The 16,890-nt window shown below is 39.4% G+C and overlaps 2 protein-coding genes and 1 long non-coding RNA gene across 3 annotated transcripts in view; 2 read left to right on the top strand and 1 right to left on the bottom strand.

Moving 5' to 3' along the window:
• Window positions 1-5,856, top strand: LOC115356999 (mitochondrial pyruvate carrier 1-like). Its single transcript, XM_030048317.1, has 5 exons — window positions 1-166; window positions 2,257-2,260; window positions 2,584-2,680; window positions 3,357-3,489; window positions 4,856-5,856. The coding sequence occupies exons 1-5, from the start codon at window positions 96-98 to the stop codon at window positions 4,878-4,880; spliced, it is 330 nt and encodes a 109-aa protein (XP_029904177.1). The 5' UTR covers window positions 1-95; the 3' UTR covers window positions 4,881-5,856.
• A 1,167-nt stretch (window positions 5,857-7,023) lies between these two features.
• The window catches only part of kifbp (kinesin family binding protein), an 11,279-nt gene continuing 1,412 nt past the window's right edge, over window positions 7,024-16,890 (top strand). The window contains exons 1-12 of the mRNA XM_030045825.1: window positions 7,024-7,467; window positions 8,985-9,083; window positions 9,457-9,536; window positions 10,782-10,840; window positions 11,158-11,282; window positions 12,166-12,259; window positions 13,179-13,291; window positions 13,428-13,577; window positions 13,865-13,939; window positions 14,841-15,003; window positions 15,622-15,796; window positions 15,889-16,074. Coding sequence (XP_029901685.1) covers window positions 7,024-7,467; window positions 8,985-9,083; window positions 9,457-9,536; window positions 10,782-10,840; window positions 11,158-11,282; window positions 12,166-12,259; window positions 13,179-13,291; window positions 13,428-13,577; window positions 13,865-13,939; window positions 14,841-15,003; window positions 15,622-15,796; window positions 15,889-16,074 — 1,763 coding nt within the window. The remainder of the gene's footprint in view (window positions 7,468-8,984; window positions 9,084-9,456; window positions 9,537-10,781; window positions 10,841-11,157; window positions 11,283-12,165; window positions 12,260-13,178; window positions 13,292-13,427; window positions 13,578-13,864; window positions 13,940-14,840; window positions 15,004-15,621; window positions 15,797-15,888; window positions 16,075-16,890) is intronic.
• The window catches only part of LOC115355156 (uncharacterized), a 24,183-nt gene continuing 15,349 nt past the window's right edge, over window positions 8,057-16,890 (bottom strand). Inside the window, exons 2-3 of the long non-coding RNA XR_003927850.1 lie at window positions 9,985-9,991; window positions 8,057-8,067 (exon numbers count right to left, since the gene is read on the bottom strand). This is a non-coding gene — a long non-coding RNA (uncharacterized LOC115355156). The remainder of the gene's footprint in view (window positions 8,068-9,984; window positions 9,992-16,890) is intronic.

Here is a 16,890-nt window from a genome sequence, read left to right as displayed (position 1 = left end):
GATCAGTTGTCCTCTATCGGAGTTCCGCCGTCCTTAGCAGCAGGGCAGTTCACAGCAGAAAAAAACAAAAAACAAAACAGACACCACGCTGAAACATGGCAGGGACACTCGCACGGAAAGCTGTCGACCACCTGAAGAGCAAAGAGTTCAGGGATTATTTGATGAGGTAAATTATATTTTGGGGCATCCGGGGCTGGGTTTCTGTCCTAGTTAGCAAGTAGCAATGATGTAGCTCGGTAAGCTAATCCCCGATATGAGACTGTATCGTTACCATCACAGTATCAGCTGTTAGCTTACCTATTTAACACATAGCTAACGTGAAAGCAGCCTCTTTTTATCAAAATGCAGATTTCTCCTCACTTTATATGTTAGGAGACATTGGTTGTATTTGCGGATACTTTTGAAGGACATTTGTCAACTGTGCTGCGCGGCGGCGGTGTTTTAGCCTCCGGTGTTGACTGTAAATATGAGATATGCTGGTTGCAAGCTACAGTGAATGAGTACTGTCTATATATATATATATATTGTATATCCCCATATACAATAGCTAGGCTACATAATATGGCTGCTTGCTTGGTGTAGTGAGAACCAGGGCTCTTGAACTAGATAATGTCGTGGTTTAACCTCCAGTAATAGCTGTTTAACCTCTTGCAGCAAAATGAAAGAATATATTTTTAATTGGCCTGAGGAAATAACAGTTCAAGTTAAATGTAATGAGGGCCATAATAATGTGGGACATTGTGCACTCATGTAGTATGACTGTGTTGCAGAGAGGCGACAGATACACTGCACTAATCCTTGAATCGGCAGGGATTTGGTGTTCTGGTCAGGAAACTCATAAAGTGGATGTCTCATAAAGTTACACTGAACCTCTGTGTTCATTCTCTTAATCATCACCATTCACTTTGCTGATCCAGGCACACAGTCCTCACATTAATTGCTTTTTTTTTTTTTTTTTTTTTTTTTGAGATAATAAGCCATGTACCTGGCAATTACCTGTCATACTTGTCATTCTATTACAGAGAAAACTCTCAGGTAGTGCAAACTTATGGCTCAGGGAAATTTACCCTCAAAGAGCTAATGCACTTATCTACATTATTCCTTTAACCTGTTAAAGAAATTAAATATGGCTTAGCTACTCGGAATGACACATTTTGATTGATATTTCTTGACACTGTTCAGCTAATTGACAACGGGCAATTTAAAACAAGTAAACAAGTACAAATACTGAGTGATAGAACAAAAAACAAATGTTAATAAGATGTAGGCTATAGAAGATGGAGATAAAAGAAAGGAGGGGACAGTAAAATATGTAGAAACAAAGGAGGACATAAAAACAATAAAATATATAAAATTAAGAGAATATAAGAATAAATCCAAGGATGCGTCACAGTTAAATTTTCGTGTGACACAAATGTATGGCTCGGCGAAATTTACTGTCAAACAGCTAAATGTAATTATCAGCATTATTTCTTTTTGACATTTCTTAAAATTGTGGTGTTTAGTGTCCTCACACCTTGGTCAGGCGAGATTCTGATAGGGTTGTAAATTTGGGAGCAATTTGGTGGTAATGAAACTGGGTTGTGACTTATGCTTATGTAAAAATTTCATTCAGATACAAAAGCATACGAGTGTTTGAGACCTTGACCTGGTGTGCTGGTGGTTTATTGCCTAAGTGATGTGTAAATAAAGTTTTGTTGGTGTGCGCATCTTTGTTGCAAAACGGCAGGAGCCTTAGATAAGGTGGTTTTGGCAAGTGAGACAGTGATGTATTATAGCATCTTGGATGACATGAGACACCACTGATGTTCTTCCAGCTGCCTGACAAAAGAGAATTTTTTTATTATTTTATTTTATTGCTGGTGTGTTTTGTCACTATGTCGCAAGTTGTGGACTAATCCATAAACTCACTATCTTGTGTTATGACATGCGTGGTACAATTTACGATTCAGAGTAACTCAGTATTTCAGACTTTTCGGCCTTGGACCAAGATCCTTCCTCGACCAATATTTGAGTGAATATAGACGTAGGGGCCCAGACTGAATAAATTTATTGTCTCACCCTGGTAGCTGGGTTCATTTAAAACAAAATAGTAAAGTCTCTTGTCATTTGTGAACCTTCCAGAAATAGGCCTGTGACCCATTTTGTCTGGTAGTTCTTGTCACCTTACTAATATCAGAATGACCTGTCTTTGTCTTTCTGTCTCTCTCTCTCTCTCTCTTCTGTGATCCCCTGGAAATGAAAACAATTCAACAGCACGGTGAGCACTCTGACTTGATATCTTTTTGTCCAGCTGGATGTCTCTTTTCCTCTCTGTCTCCCTACTTATTCATCTCTCTACACTAGATAGATGATAGCTGCTTTGTCTGTCTGCCCTCTTGTCTGACTTTTTATCTGTTTGTGCTGCAAAGTAGTTTTGTACCTGGTTATCTGCCCTTGAGTGTGTGTGTGTGTGTGTCCATTTCTGGCTTGTATTTTTACACTTTTAACCACTGTATTTATGTCATAGCAGATAAGGGCCTGAGCTGAACAGCTGAAATCTAACTTGTTTGTGTGTTTGTGTGTCTGTGTGTACGCATGCAGCATTTCTGGGGTCCAGTAGCTAACTGGGGTCTTCCTATAGCCGCCATCACAGATATGAAGAAGAGCCCTGAGATTATCAGTGGCAGAATGACCTTTGGTAAGATACACATACACACACACACACACACACACACACACACACACACACAAGACCATGTAGTGATGCTGTTGTCATTTGTGCTTCTTTATTTCTAAACGACTGGAAAAATCCTCCTGTGTAACTTGTTATACTGCTGTACTGCTTGTTAGTTACTCTGGATAATATTATTAGTTAAATGTCCTAATTGTAATGTAATGTCACACAAACGCAGCAGCACTGCAGCCACACATACATGACACACAGACGTCACATTGATAGACGCACACACATAAACAAGATAAGATGTAATACTAACACCACATCTGCCCAAAACACATGTATGTGCTGTTGCTAACACTCGACTTTTTGCACTTGCACTTTAGTCTCCAAAGGCTAAAAAAAAAAAAAAAAAAAAAAATCTGGATTTTTTTCCAAACTTAATCAATTTCATCACCTGATGTATTAAAAATGCCTCTTACTTGGATGCTGTAATCACATCATATGCCATATTTACTGCAGTCTTACTTATATTTGATTGTTTTTTGTGGGCAATAAAGCTAGAAGATGAATTTTTGTTATTACATGTTTCAGCTGAAGGGGAAATTGTCCAGCAGCAGTCACTGGCCTAATTTAAGAAAACAGAGGTGTAATAACCCAGCCACTCTTGTTTTTTTTTTTTTTTCTCCTCTCTCAGCTCTGACCTGCTACTCACTGCTGTTCATGCGGTTTGCCTACAAAGTGCAGCCACGCAATTGGCTACTATTTGCTTGCCATGTGACCAATGAGACGGCACAGCTGATCCAAGGAAGCCGTCTCATCAAATACAAGTAAGTCATAATGTATCATGTCTCTTTGTCTCTCTGGACAACACATGAAGATGCTGTTGGTTATTGGGGTGTTAGCAAAATTGCTTGTACCAAAAATAGGTGTCTGTGTTTGCAAGGTCTGCAGTGTTGAAGCAGCTGCCTAGAGACAAACCCCATAACTCCAGTCATGCCAGTTTAGCTCCTGTAATGTCCTGGATGTTATAGCCATCAACCATTACAGGGTGCATCACTGATTGAAATTAAAGTTACTCAGCATGTGCAGGTGGCTCAGCAGTAAGACTGTAACTAATGATGACTTTTATTGGCTATTGATTTATTTATTTATTATTTGTCATTTGGTATATCAGTAAAAATACTGACAAATACTCATGGAAAGTTAGCACAGTCTGAATAATATTAGTTTTACATATATATCAACAGAGAAACTTAAGCAAATCTTTGTATCTTTGTGATCTTAAAGGGTTATTTGCCCATAATGCATGATATGAGAATCACTGTGTGCTTCCTTGAATCCCTGATGAGGAAAGTTTTAGTTTGCAAATTTTCATCTTAAAGTTGTACTAAAAAAAAAACACTGTAGTGATCCAGTGGAATCAAAAGCTCTATTTTAAAAAGCTCACACTCGTCATGCAGTTTAATTCCAGCCGCTGGTATCCAGTCACATGCTCATTACTGACTACACAGCTGCACATGAAGGGATTTTTCAGAAGTGCCCTGTGTATAGCATTCTAGCAAAAAACGCATGCGTTTGGGAAGTAATGAGCGTACTGGTGGTTTTCAGAGTGTTTTTCAGAGTGTTTATCACATTTATCACCTCAACTTGAACATGTTCATGTTTTTTTATTTGTTAGAACTTGAACATCCAAAGTCATTTGTATTTATGTATTTATAATATCACCATGATTAAACTGCAGCAGATATTGCTCACCTTCTGTAAAATACAATTGTTTGTTTGTATTAGCGTGAATATAACTAAGAATAAAGCAAAATATTTAATACTACACCATGCCCATTGATAATTACAAAATCAGATGCAGGCAGATGTGTGTTTTATTGAGTTGAAAACAACATGTTTTGCTTTCCTGTATCTGTCTACTGTCACTATCAAATAAAACAGAAATGCTAAAAAAAAAAAAAAAAAAAAAAAAAATGTTTTGGTCCTTATACAGTGTGACAAAACTTTTCTTATACCCCACTGGCCTTTACTGGAGAACAGTGCTCCCTGTAAACTGAGAGTCACATGGATCTCCACAGTGAATTAAGGGATGAAATTTTGATCTTAACTTTAAATAGGCAGGAGTTAACCTTTAAATGAATGGAAGAGAATAAAATGCTACACAGTCTGATTGTTGTTGTACTGTTTCAGGATGGAGAAGAAGATGGCATCTTAGTGGCAGAGCGAAACGGATGCAGAATGTTCACTTTTGGGAGCCAGCAGCAGAGCGAGAACCTGTGGCTAAAACATTCACCTTAACCTGAACAACAAAAGTGGTGCACCTAAACAATCTCATCTAATCATCAACACATCGGCACTTAAACTTTATTTTAAATTTATGATATTGTGGCTCGTCATCCTCATGAAATTTTAGTAATATTTTACTACACAGAGACAAAACAAACAGGTACTGCCCTTCAAGAATAAAGGTCAACTGCTGTAATATAGTCTGTACTTAGGTTTTTGCTACATGCAGCATTGCACAAAACATAATGAGGGAGAATGTACCGCACACAGCAAGCCAGGCAATGTTCATATAATCATAAGACATTTTATTTCAGGCCATCATATGAATAAATATTTGTGCTAGCCTACTTCATCACTCACCTGGTTAAATAAAGGTTTGATATTTAATAGAGAAACATGTCTGAAGTCATTATGTTCAAGTATGTCTGTACAGGGGCAGAATATTATTGGCTAAGCATTTGGACTAAAGTTCATTAACCTTCGTGTAAAATGGGGCAGAACACACACAGTTGTCCTTTGGGGTGCTGTGGAGCAAGGATTATGCTGTACACTGAAATAGAAAGAAATACGATTCTAATTTGATATCATTATTTTAGTAACATCATGAGCCAAAGTTAACTGTACACATTTTTTGATTATACAAAATATTGATATCTTTTTACATGTTGAGGCTAAAAGCTGTGTGATTAGGACATTAGTTTGTAATGCTGTGTGGCCGGGCAAGACAAGCTGCTTCTGCCACTGCTGCAGATTAAGTGTTGCCTTGTGTTGTTATGTCATCACTTTAATTTATTCACTCATATTAATGTGTCATTCGCATTTTGTTTTCCATGATTGACAAGCTGATTTCTTGTGGTCTTTGGGTTTATTGAAATAAACTGGCAATAATAAAGGACTGGAACACACTTCAGTGCCTGACTCAGTGAATGACGCAGTAAGGGTAGTTTGTTTAAGCCTAAAGTACAGTCGGGTCATTGAAGATTTCAGCTACAATCGTGTTTGCTCCAAAGTCCTCATCCAGAGTCATGACCAAGCCACAGGTAACCTCTAAGCGTTGGACATCTTGCAGTGGTGACGTCAGGGAGAGCAGGGCTACATATTTACACTTAACAGTTTGGTGCAGTGACCCAGTGCCCTTGTAAAAGTAAATAAACAGCTTTTGCTCTCAGCAAAGTTACAAATTCAAAGATACATCAGTGTGCAGTACCTCTGGAGCTTTGTCAAGAAATTTCCTGAGGAAATGGTACATGTCTTAATCTTGCTCTGGGATGAATGAATAAATCAGACTGCTGTTTTGCATTTGAATTTATTCCAACAACTTCCTGCATACCTTTCCAGAATGATATAGAGCTAAACATTGTCATATTATTGCTCTCCTAAGAGGGCCATTAGCAGCTTCATCTATGTTTTTTTCCCTATTCCTTAAAGGATTTGAAACCCATAGTTGGGGTCGCTGAGTCCCTATCCAAAGTCAGCAATATAAAAGTTGATTATTAAGATCAGGAAGAGCTTTTGATGTAGCCTACCACTCTTTGGCAAAGCAGCTGATTATGAAGACATAATGGTATGATTTAGTGCAACTCAAAATTATTGTCAACATTACCATGGTAAATACTGACACTCTATGTGCTCTTCTCTTGGACTGGATTGCACAATGTACCACATGCAGTGCAGTTCAAACCTTGATTTGCCACTTCCCAAATCCTCAGATGCATCAAGTGAAACACTTGTGAGGCCTCCACTGCCCTTGCAAATACCGCTGTACCTCAAAATCAGAGACAATGACGTCATTTTTTAAAATTTATTCAACAAAGTGAGAATCTATCAGGTTCTGGGTAAAGGAAAAGTTAAATCATAATGGGACACATGGCCAAACAGGGAACTCGGCAATAACATAATCCCCAGTTATTAGAGGTAATGTTGTTTGTAATGTTTTCTTTTCGCGCTACGCTCTATTTTGTATATCCAGATAAAATAAAGGTCACAGGTGGAATTCCGAGTTGACTTGAACGCAGCACTGTCTATAGCAATGACACGCTTCCCTCCTGCTGCTGGTGAGCTGAAACATCAACATGGCTTCCCTTAGCAGCGCAGAGTGGAGGGCTCTCTGCGACAAATTTACCACCGCCCAAAACCTGTCCGAGGTGGAGTCTCGGAAAGACCCGGCAAACGACCCTTTCCGCTCCAAGTACAAGGCCAGGGAGCTCCTCAGAGAGATTTACTGCGCGCTGAAGAGTTTTGAAACCACCGAGGGTGAAAATGAGAGCGGCGACCAGCGGCCGACGGAGCAGCCGGTGGACGGTGAGAGGGAGGACGGCTTCGGCCGGGGCTTCAACGGAGACTCGCCGGCCGGGCTGCGGGCCGCTAAACTGGGAGCTGTGGAGTATTACCTGGGTGTCAACCACATCGAGACGGAGGAGCTGTCAGCCGGCCAGGAGCATTTGATGAACTGTATGAAACAGCTGGAGAAATGCAGTGTGTCGTCAGAAAATGTGTCGCTGTACATCCATGTCAGGGTGAGGATGCTAAAAGCTGTGTTAGCTGACAGTTATGCTAGCCGATCATTTCTTCTGAGAAAAATTACAGCACAAGTCGTAAGCTGAGGTATTGAGGTATACACACATGGGGTAAAAGCAAAACCTAAATTTCCAAATCGTCATGTTAGATTTGTTTTGATTTTGTTATTTTTGCACTACTCCCTTTTGTTTTGAATGAGCGCATCGGCCACCAAGTCCCAGTGTGTCAACGGAGTGACAGTGTTATAATTTAGCTATCACTACATTTGGATATATTTTAATCGACATGTAATTTAACGGCCGCTTCGAGTGCCCGCGTCATCATCAACCAAAGGTGATTACAAATTGAAATTGCTTCAGTTACCTGGACAACATACCTGCTGACCATATATACTCTCAACATTTTTTTTTTTTTTTTTTTTTAGGATTTATCATTCAGGTTCACAGGCACTCCACTGGAGCAGTGGTTTAATGCCTTGCTTAAGGACATGTCAGTGATAGTCGCTGTTAATTGTTAATTGATTTGCTGTCTCTGCCTTGATTCTCCTGGCCAGTCCATGGTTAAGAAATTGACAAGTCTTTTATCGGCCTATACTTCATCTCAGTCTACCCTTGATTGTGCCAAACACAATGTAGGATCAGGATGAGGCAAATTACAGTCCTGGGTCTTAAAGACATTTGTGTATCTGTTCAAATTCCAGAAGTGCATGAATGCAGTGCATGGTGTTACCTATTCCTATGATTACCATCATTTTTTTGTCAGACAACTGATTTGGTGAAAGGGGACTGATGATGGGCAGTTCAGACTTGGTATAGATCTGTATAACAACAAGCCACGTATGTGGAACCCATAATGCCCACCATCAGTTTCTGGCCAACATTTTGGAGGTTTTGAAAAACATTTTAAGATATTCCTCTCTTCAGCAACTGGTCAGAATGATGTTAAATTTGGAAAGTCTATTAAATGGATAAGCCTTTAGTTAGTTTGCAAGAAGGTAGTGGATAGGTGTAAAAAGTTCTGAGTTCAAAACATTTTTTTAATCACACAAAAAGTTAAAATGACTGTACAATAATAACAGTCAATCCACTTGAAAGTCCAGGTAGCTAAAAAGTTATTTCCTAAGTGACATGTATAGATTGAGATTTTAAAGGAAATGCCAGCGTTTGCTATGCCAACATATTTTGTTATCATCTGTTATGTTTTGATAATAATTAAAAAAAAAAAAAAAAACTAAAATACCAACAATGTCAGGGAACACAGTTTTTTCCCCATACTGTGGTACCCTATTAATTGCTGGTCATGGCTTTATTTATTTATAACCATAACAGTAAATCAGGCAGATTAATTTTATTAATATTAATAATGCACTTTAAACAGTAAAAGTAGCATGCTCAACTACATCATTGTTGAGTAAGACAATAAGTTTCATTCTATCTGAGAGCATATTGCTGTATATCGACACATCTTGATACTTATTATTGTTTGACACTTATTGATTGTTTGCATTGTATGTCAGAACCAGTTGGGCATCCTCTGGGCAGGACGGGATGAGACAGAGAAGGCTCAGGGCTTCCTGGAAACAGCCGAATCCATCTACCAGCGATACATGAAGGAGGTGAGTTTGGTTGCCTGGATAACTGACTGACTGGTTCTCACACACCACTTGGTTTACTGACTGACAAGATGGAAAAAGCTGGAACAGAGGAGATCTATGATTGCTGTATGAGGGAGATGTATACACACTTCCAGTTAGATTGAAGGCTCATTTACTCACTGGCTGGAACTAAGTATTGGTTCTAAATATTTAATACTGCTTTATAACTTGTATTATAGTGAGATGCCCAATATTCAAAGGATCAGTTTATATTGAACTGCTAGTTTCTCGGAACAGTTGTGACTAGGATATGGAGCCAGCATGGCTATAGTTGAAAATTGCAGTAGCTGCATACTCTTGGACAGTAATCCTGATTTTATTTTTATTTTTCCAGGAAGGAAGTCCTCCTATGGACATGACAGAGTACTTCACCACTGAAGAGAACCAGCTGACCCACCAGGAAAGGACCAAGAGGTAACTCACATCCCACTGATACTGAAATTGATTCCCATTGATATTCCACGGACAAGGCCAAGGCCACACACACACACACACACACACCCACTATGATCCTGGTAATAACATTAGTCCTGCATGTTCTGATCACAAGCTGACACCTCTAAGTACAGGTGTAAACAGCAGCAATGCATCCTCAATGCGTCTGTAGATCCAATCACTCAGGACACATTCGGAGGTGGCCTGGGCCTTTGTCCACCTTGAATTTGAGGTGTAAACATATATGTGTCCCAGGATGCATTGAGAGAACGCCTATTCACCTGACATCCTCTGTCTTAATCTCTGGTTCAGTCCAACAGCCCCAACCAGCCAGACCGTCACTTTTCCAACAGAAAAAAATATCTCACTTGACTCTGCCCAGGGCAGCTGAGCTGTCAGCTGATGGGTCATATGCAAACTGAAGTACAAGTCGGCTATAAAGCAGCTGTTTGATGAATAAAAACACTGTCTACTGCAGGATGTGAACTACATCGGAGCCCAAGAGAGTCCAGCTCCCCTTAGTAAAAGCATGATTTAAGAAATTTTGGGGTGTCTCTAAAATATGTATTGACAACATGCAGTGATTTCCTCCCATATAAAATTTGGAGGCTAACCCCCTTTTTTGAATATTCACCCCTGTCATGATTAAACACATAATTTCTAACCCTAGAAGTGATAGAGTTACTATGGGAATACTAACAAAATATTACAGGGGTCAGTGTGAATGTGCATATCACAGTTACCACAGGGATGCCACAGAAATATTACAGGTTGATCTATCCGCCTGAGCAGAGAACTGGGCCCTCTCAGACCCACTGGAATAATTAAATAATCTGAGCCTGAACTGACATGATCAGGTCCAGTCTGTAATAACTTTCAAATGTGAATCATGTATTACGTGATTGACAGTGTATTGCAATGAGCCTGAAGTGAGCAAGAATGTCTCCTCTTGTTAAAGGACTTGTTCCTGTTAAATGCCATTTTAAATACCCAGTAGGCTTTCTACATGTTTCCAGCACTGTTGCCACACTCTTAAACTTGGATGTGATACTGATAAAACTCATGTCTTGTTTTTGTCTTTCTCTGTTTCCTTGCTTTTGCCTTTCTCCTCTTTGTCTCAATTTGCTTTCACTCTTTTTTATCTCCTTCCCTTCTGTCTCTGTCTTCTTTCATCTGTCTCGTTTCCCTTCTGTGCCTTTATTTCCCTCTCTCTTCACTGTCTAGGTTTGAGTTGGCCTACACTCATACGATGTACTACCTGGCTCAGGTCTATAAAAACCTTGGTGAGTCTCATCTGCTGCTCAAGGCAAATTAATAGTCCATTAATAGGCTGGGCTTGTTACTGTAAATTAATAGTCTGAAAGCCTTAACAAACAAAACACCAACAGTATTTGTTTTGAGTTATGATATCCATTTTCTTTCCAGGTATTTGTCCTTTGGTTGCATCATGCTTACGAGCAGTTTGAAACCATTAACATCCACTTATTTAATAACAAGCAATTTGAGAGTTTTTTCTGCATAATTGTTGAGTATAGTGTTATAATTCACATTTGTCCAGGGGATCTTAAGCATGCTGAGTCTTGTGTGTCTTGTCCCGTAGGTGAAATTGAGCGTGCTGCCACTTACTGCCATAGTACACTACAGAGACAGCTGCTCCTGAACCAGTACAACCCATTGGAGTGGGCACTAAATGCTGCGACACTCTCACAGTATTATATTACCAAGGTAAGGCCTGGATGGTAATCAATGTTCTGATAACAGTAATTTTGTAGGCAAAATTTTGATAGAAAATACCCACTTAAACCTTATTTTAGACAACTGAGTCTTGAATACATTAATAAAACCACAAATCTAAACAATTAGCTAAGCTAAGCAAAAAAAACAACTTTTGCATTGTCATTAAAGTGACAAGACTAAAATGTATTATTTATTAGAGATGAATTGGCATTGAATTTAATGAACCCATAGTTTTATACTGAATATTATTTGTTAATGTTTGTATGTTTGTTATTTAGATGACATTGATGCATATTTTCATACCATCTTGTTTTACTTCCTTCTTTCTACCCAGCTCTCAAACTCACAGAGCACATCTGTAACACAGGCAAGGACAGGCTAAGAAAAGTTTGAATCAGGCTTAAAGCAGATAACATGGGCATAGTGAGAGAGGGAGAGAGAGACATAACAAAATGACTAAACTTGACCAATACTGATAAACATATTTGGTCATAAAACCTCAGAACAAAAACTAAAATCACCTGCTAACATCAACACTGTTGGATCAAGAAACTATCAGAAAAGCAGTTTTTCCACAGTAAAATTACAGTGTCCTCTAGTTCTGACAGTTCATACATTTGTCCTTCTCACAATTCATACATTTGTCCACAGGAAAATATTCTCACCATTAGCCATTATTCCTTGCAACCACGTTTTCTAAAATCATCAAAAGCTTATAACCAAATTGTAACTTCTGATTTGCCGTCACAGTTTTTAGATACTGCAAAGACAACGGACAAGTTTAAATTGCGTGTCAGTTTTTCAGTGCAAATTAGTTGTCATAGGTACTTCAATTCCAGGATTACAGTTCAGAGGTGTGTGTATTTTGCAGGGTCGCTACATGGAGGGCAGACATTGCCTCTCAGCAGCCACGGTCATAGCAGGTTTGGCAGGGGAGGTTCCTTCTGAGGCTGCAGCACAAGAGAGTAAGTATCTTTTTATTTATCCCCATCTGCATATGTAAACATTGTAAAATTCTGTGGGGTTTTTTGCCTCTTTAAAACCAAATAGTAATTTGTTTTGGTGCTGAATGTGCAGCAGATGGCAGCAAAGCTGTTGACCAAACAGAATCCAATCAGAAGTGACAGGACTGAAAATCTAGAGAGGATAGTGTTTGCCTGTCAAGTAGGTAGTAGATACCACCTCTACTAGTACTATTACTAATAATAATTTTATTTGTATAGCACTTTTCTAAAGCAAATTTCACAAAGTGCTTCATTTATAAACAGAACATATTAAGTTAAAAAAGTAATAAAGACAAGATAAAGTATGTAAAATATAATGGCCAATATATAAAAATTATAAAACATGAAACTATAAAGATTCAGAAGAAATATATAGTATATGTGAAAACTTTAAAACAGTACATATATATATATATATATATATATATATATATATATAATGAAAAGGTAGTTCAAAGTTGAGGTAAAGGTTTTATCGTTCTTCATCTTCAGGCTTGCCAGACAATCTCAGACTACTCACAAGTACATATGTGGATAAAAGCTCTAATGATGCCTTAAAGGTGATCAGTATACACTGAAATTTAATTAGATACTCATAGCTCATAGGTAACCTGTGAAGCTAAATGTCATACAGGTACCTTTTTTAGTGCCTGATAAGAGTCTGTTGGCAGCATTTTGTACCAACTAAAATCAGGACAAAGGCTTTCTTCTGAGAAGATGGTGACTTTTTCAAGACCAATTTAGGAAGAGAATGACTTAATTTTTTGTGTTATTTCTCAGCTGATTTAAAAGCAGCATTGGAAGATGTTTCTGTATAAATCTGTTCTTCCCTCCCTCCTGACATCTATTTCCCTCTCCTCTCTTGCTTTGTCTGATCCAGGTGAGACAGAGAGGGAGCGCAGGGACCAGCTGAGACAGAAGAGGGCAGAGATCGCCAGGTGTTGGATCAAATACTGTCTCAACCTGCTGCAGGATGCTGAGAAACTGCTACAGGTATTCATTCTCTCTCTCTCTCACTTTCTCACTCTCTCTCTCTCTCACACACACACACACACAAACACACAGACACACCATTGTCTGTATGTTATTTCATGTTTATAAATGCATGTACATGTGTGTTTTCACCCAGGACAACATTGGAGAGCTGGATACTGAGCGTCAAGAAGAGCTGAAGAGAGCAAGAAGAGGGGAGGAGGAAGCAGAGGAGAAGGACAGGAAGAGTGCTCTACTTTTTGGTTCAGAGGACACGTTCGACTCCATCGCCAGTCTGGAAGAGAAGGTCTATATTCCATGGACACTGTTACTACTCCTACTATTACTCTTCCAACCATTAGCATTACCACTACAGTAACCTGGACCGGAGTGTCCATGTTGAAACTACTAATTATCACCTTTGGCTTCCTAGACAGATCTTCAGCTAATGTCTTGTTTATTGCCACATGTTGTTAGAAAATAATACTAATAATAATGTAACTCATGTTCAGCAGTCACCATCAGTCCACACATAAATTATTAGATGAGATCAACCCACCTCCTTCAGGATAAAATGTATTGCCTGTTTTCTAGGTGCGCTGTTTGTTCCCTTTGGACTTCACTGAGGCGAGGGCTGTATTTCTGGTGGGACAGACTTATGTCACACAGGTATGCACCACACACACATTCTCACACACACACACATCAGTCAGCACTTTACTGAAGATCTGATAGGACAAATCCACTTAATCCGTGCACACACTCTTACACTAAAAAATAAACAGAGACATGGATGCCCAGGTCAGGGCACGTTCCACTCCCCTGCTGAACCTCCTCGATGCCAAGTTAAAGAAACTGCCAACGTCCCCATATGTACAGCATCATGGGTGGTATGTGTTAGCCTGCACTCTCCCCAGACCAACAGCAGAGGGCAGCAGCAACAAGCACTGTGGTGCACACTGGGAAGTGGCTGTGTCTGAACTGGAGGGAGGGCTGGGAAACTGCCAAAGAGGTCAGACAATAGCAGTGGGCTTGGTGGCTAACACAAGGCAGCAAGTGACAAAAACACTGCAATAAAAAATCTTCAGCTTTGAGTTTACTAAGTAACACTTTTAGACACTTAACAGAATGCACTGCAAAGGTATCATCAAACGGTACAGTTGTTTTCATATTGATGAGTTTTTGCTTGGAGAAAGTCAAAGAATGCCTTCAGCCTACAGTGTTTTTGGCCTGCTGATAATATGGCAGTGACAGACATCAGCAGTCAAGTTGTGGGAGACATTCGGTCTGGTGATTACTCTGCCTGGTTGTATTACAGCCAGGAAAAATAGAAAAATGAGGCTGTTTTTCAGAACCAAATGCACAGTATGGTCCAAATACTGTTACTGGTGATTTTTGATATTTCAAAATGGTAATGACCTCTTAGACACTGCTGAACAAATTCATCAGTGTCTGAATTCACAAGAGTGAGGATGAGCTCAAGCGCCTTATTTGGCCTCCACTGTCACCAGAAACACAGCAGAGAAGGAAGACTGAAGCGGTTTCAATGTGTGTCCTCCTAACTATGCAGGCCAAGGAGTACTTTGAGATCGATGGCTATGTGACAGACCACATAGAGATCTTGCAGGACCACAGTGCTTTGTTCAAGGCCTTGGCCTTCTTCGAGGAGGATCTTGAGCGACGCTGCAAAATGCACAAGCGACGAATCGATATGCTAGAGCCGATCTGCAACGGTACAGTAATAACTTACTTACTTGACTTCAGTTTATTTATTGATCATGTATTTTAGGCAAGCACAGTTGTTGTTTTTTTTTTCAAGTATCTATCCAGAGTAGGTTCACTGATCAAGCATGCTGTTTTTTTAGCAATGCCCTGCTTCACGAGGCTGACTTTCCTGTTGAGTCAGTCACTCATTTCCCCGTAAAATAGGAATCTGTCACGACAACATATACATATAAACTTTATACCCATCATTATTATTTAATGCTAATAAAAGAAATATATATAAAAAAAACAACAACAAAGGAATACAAACAGATGATACATTCAGTAAGTCCATTTGCAGAGGCTTCTGAATCCTCTGACAAACCATACAGTTCAAATGGTTGTTTTTGTCTTATTTTGAATTTTTTTAGCATCAGTAAGTCACTTCGTCTGCAAGGTTTACTGAAGTGTTTTCCACCTATAAAATGGAGCACCTTCTTGTTGAGTAAAAGGAGAAAATAAAACAACCTGTCACTTGCATATTAAACAAAACATCCAAGAAGGATCACACTACCAAATAAAGGATTTGGATCTTACTCTCTTAATGTCTGTTTAAAGTTCATCCGTCTCATTTCCTCTGTCTACAGACTTGAACGCCCAGTACTACTTACTGATTCGCCGACAGTTGATGTTTGAGCTGGCTGAGACCTACAATGAGATGATGGACCTGAAACTGTCCCTGGCCAACAGACAGGCAGACACACAGCCTCTGGATAACCACACCATTAAGAAGTTCAACCACCTCTGCTCTTCTTCTGCCAAGTGAGTGTGTGTCTCTATATGAACTAAAATTAATTTTTTTAAAATTTTTTGTGGGACTCTGCCTCAAACACATTTTCTCCTCTTCCTCTCAGATACTTCCAGATGTTCCTTGACTCTCTGTGTTCTCCGGAGGGGAAGTTTCCAGAGCGCCTGGAGGAGGAGGTCCTGAGACCGGCTCTGGTGGCCCGGTTCAGAGTTGCCCGACTCCACAGCAGACTGATTTGTTCTGTACCCTCCGCTCAGCTGGACAACCTCAACAAGTCTCTGGACAACTACAAGTATGGAGATGTATCTCTGTGATATTATGTTATGTGAAAATTGAAAGTCTTTTGGTGGTGGTGCTGGTCGTTGGTTCATAAATTATACAGGTCTAGTAAATGAATTATAGCCAACTAGTAAATTAAATTTCCTTTACGTCATTGGCAGGTTTTATTCTCTTCAAAATTAGTACCAGGATGTGAGTGCCCTGATCCTGTGTCAACCCTTAAGTTGTTTGCTTGAACTTCTAAAACTCAGACTAAAACATCTTTACATAACATGTATATTTTTACACATTCAGCGGACACCTGGCTGCTACTTAAGGGTTCAATAAAAGAATAAGCTCAATTACCTAAGGTGCTAATATGACATGCAGCTACCAGTAAAGCCTGCAGGGTCAGATCTTCATTGATCTGGCAACAGTCTAGTGACAGTAAGATGTGTAAGACACAGGCGCGAGGGAAACAGAAAGAATAGAGCTAAGGAGTGAGACAGATGTTGCAATCTATCTGTGTATCTATTATCCCTTTTATTTTGGCCTTAAGTCCCACGACCATCCAGTACTTGGGCTCAGTGTTAACAAGTTACCTGACATCTTAGTCCCCTTTTCTGAACCCTGCAACAGTTCTGTTTTTCAGTTGAGTTGGAGGATTGTGACCAGTTGACCTGAAGTTGAAATATGTGGTCGGGGACTTCTGCTAATGTAACCTGTGTCACAATTTTTTATTTTTTTAAATTTTTTTTTTAGTGCAGTCAGGAACTTAACGTCTGCCACGCTGCACAATCTGCCACATGAAGCTTCATTACGGAGATGTAGCCCGAAATGTGAAAATTTG

This window comes from Myripristis murdjan, chromosome 3 (genome assembly GCF_902150065.1).
Source record: "Myripristis murdjan chromosome 3, fMyrMur1.1, whole genome shotgun sequence".
Classification (NCBI taxonomy): Eukaryota; Metazoa; Chordata; class Actinopteri; order Holocentriformes; family Holocentridae; genus Myripristis; species Myripristis murdjan.
This window is presented reverse-complemented; position numbering and strand designations above follow the sequence as displayed.

Bases quoted from the DNA above. Each gene is read 5' to 3' on its own strand.
- LOC115356999 (XM_030048317.1), top strand. From the start codon at position 96: ATGGCAGGGACACTCGCACGGAAAGCTGTCGACCACCTGAAGAGCAAA. The intron at 2,681-3,356 runs GTAAGATACACA...CTCCTCTCTCAG, and splicing joins CAGTGGCAGAATGACCTTTG to CTCTGACCTGCTACTCACTG. The intron at 3,490-4,855 runs GTAAGTCATAAT...GTACTGTTTCAG, and splicing joins AGCCGTCTCATCAAATACAA to GATGGAGAAGAAGATGGCAT.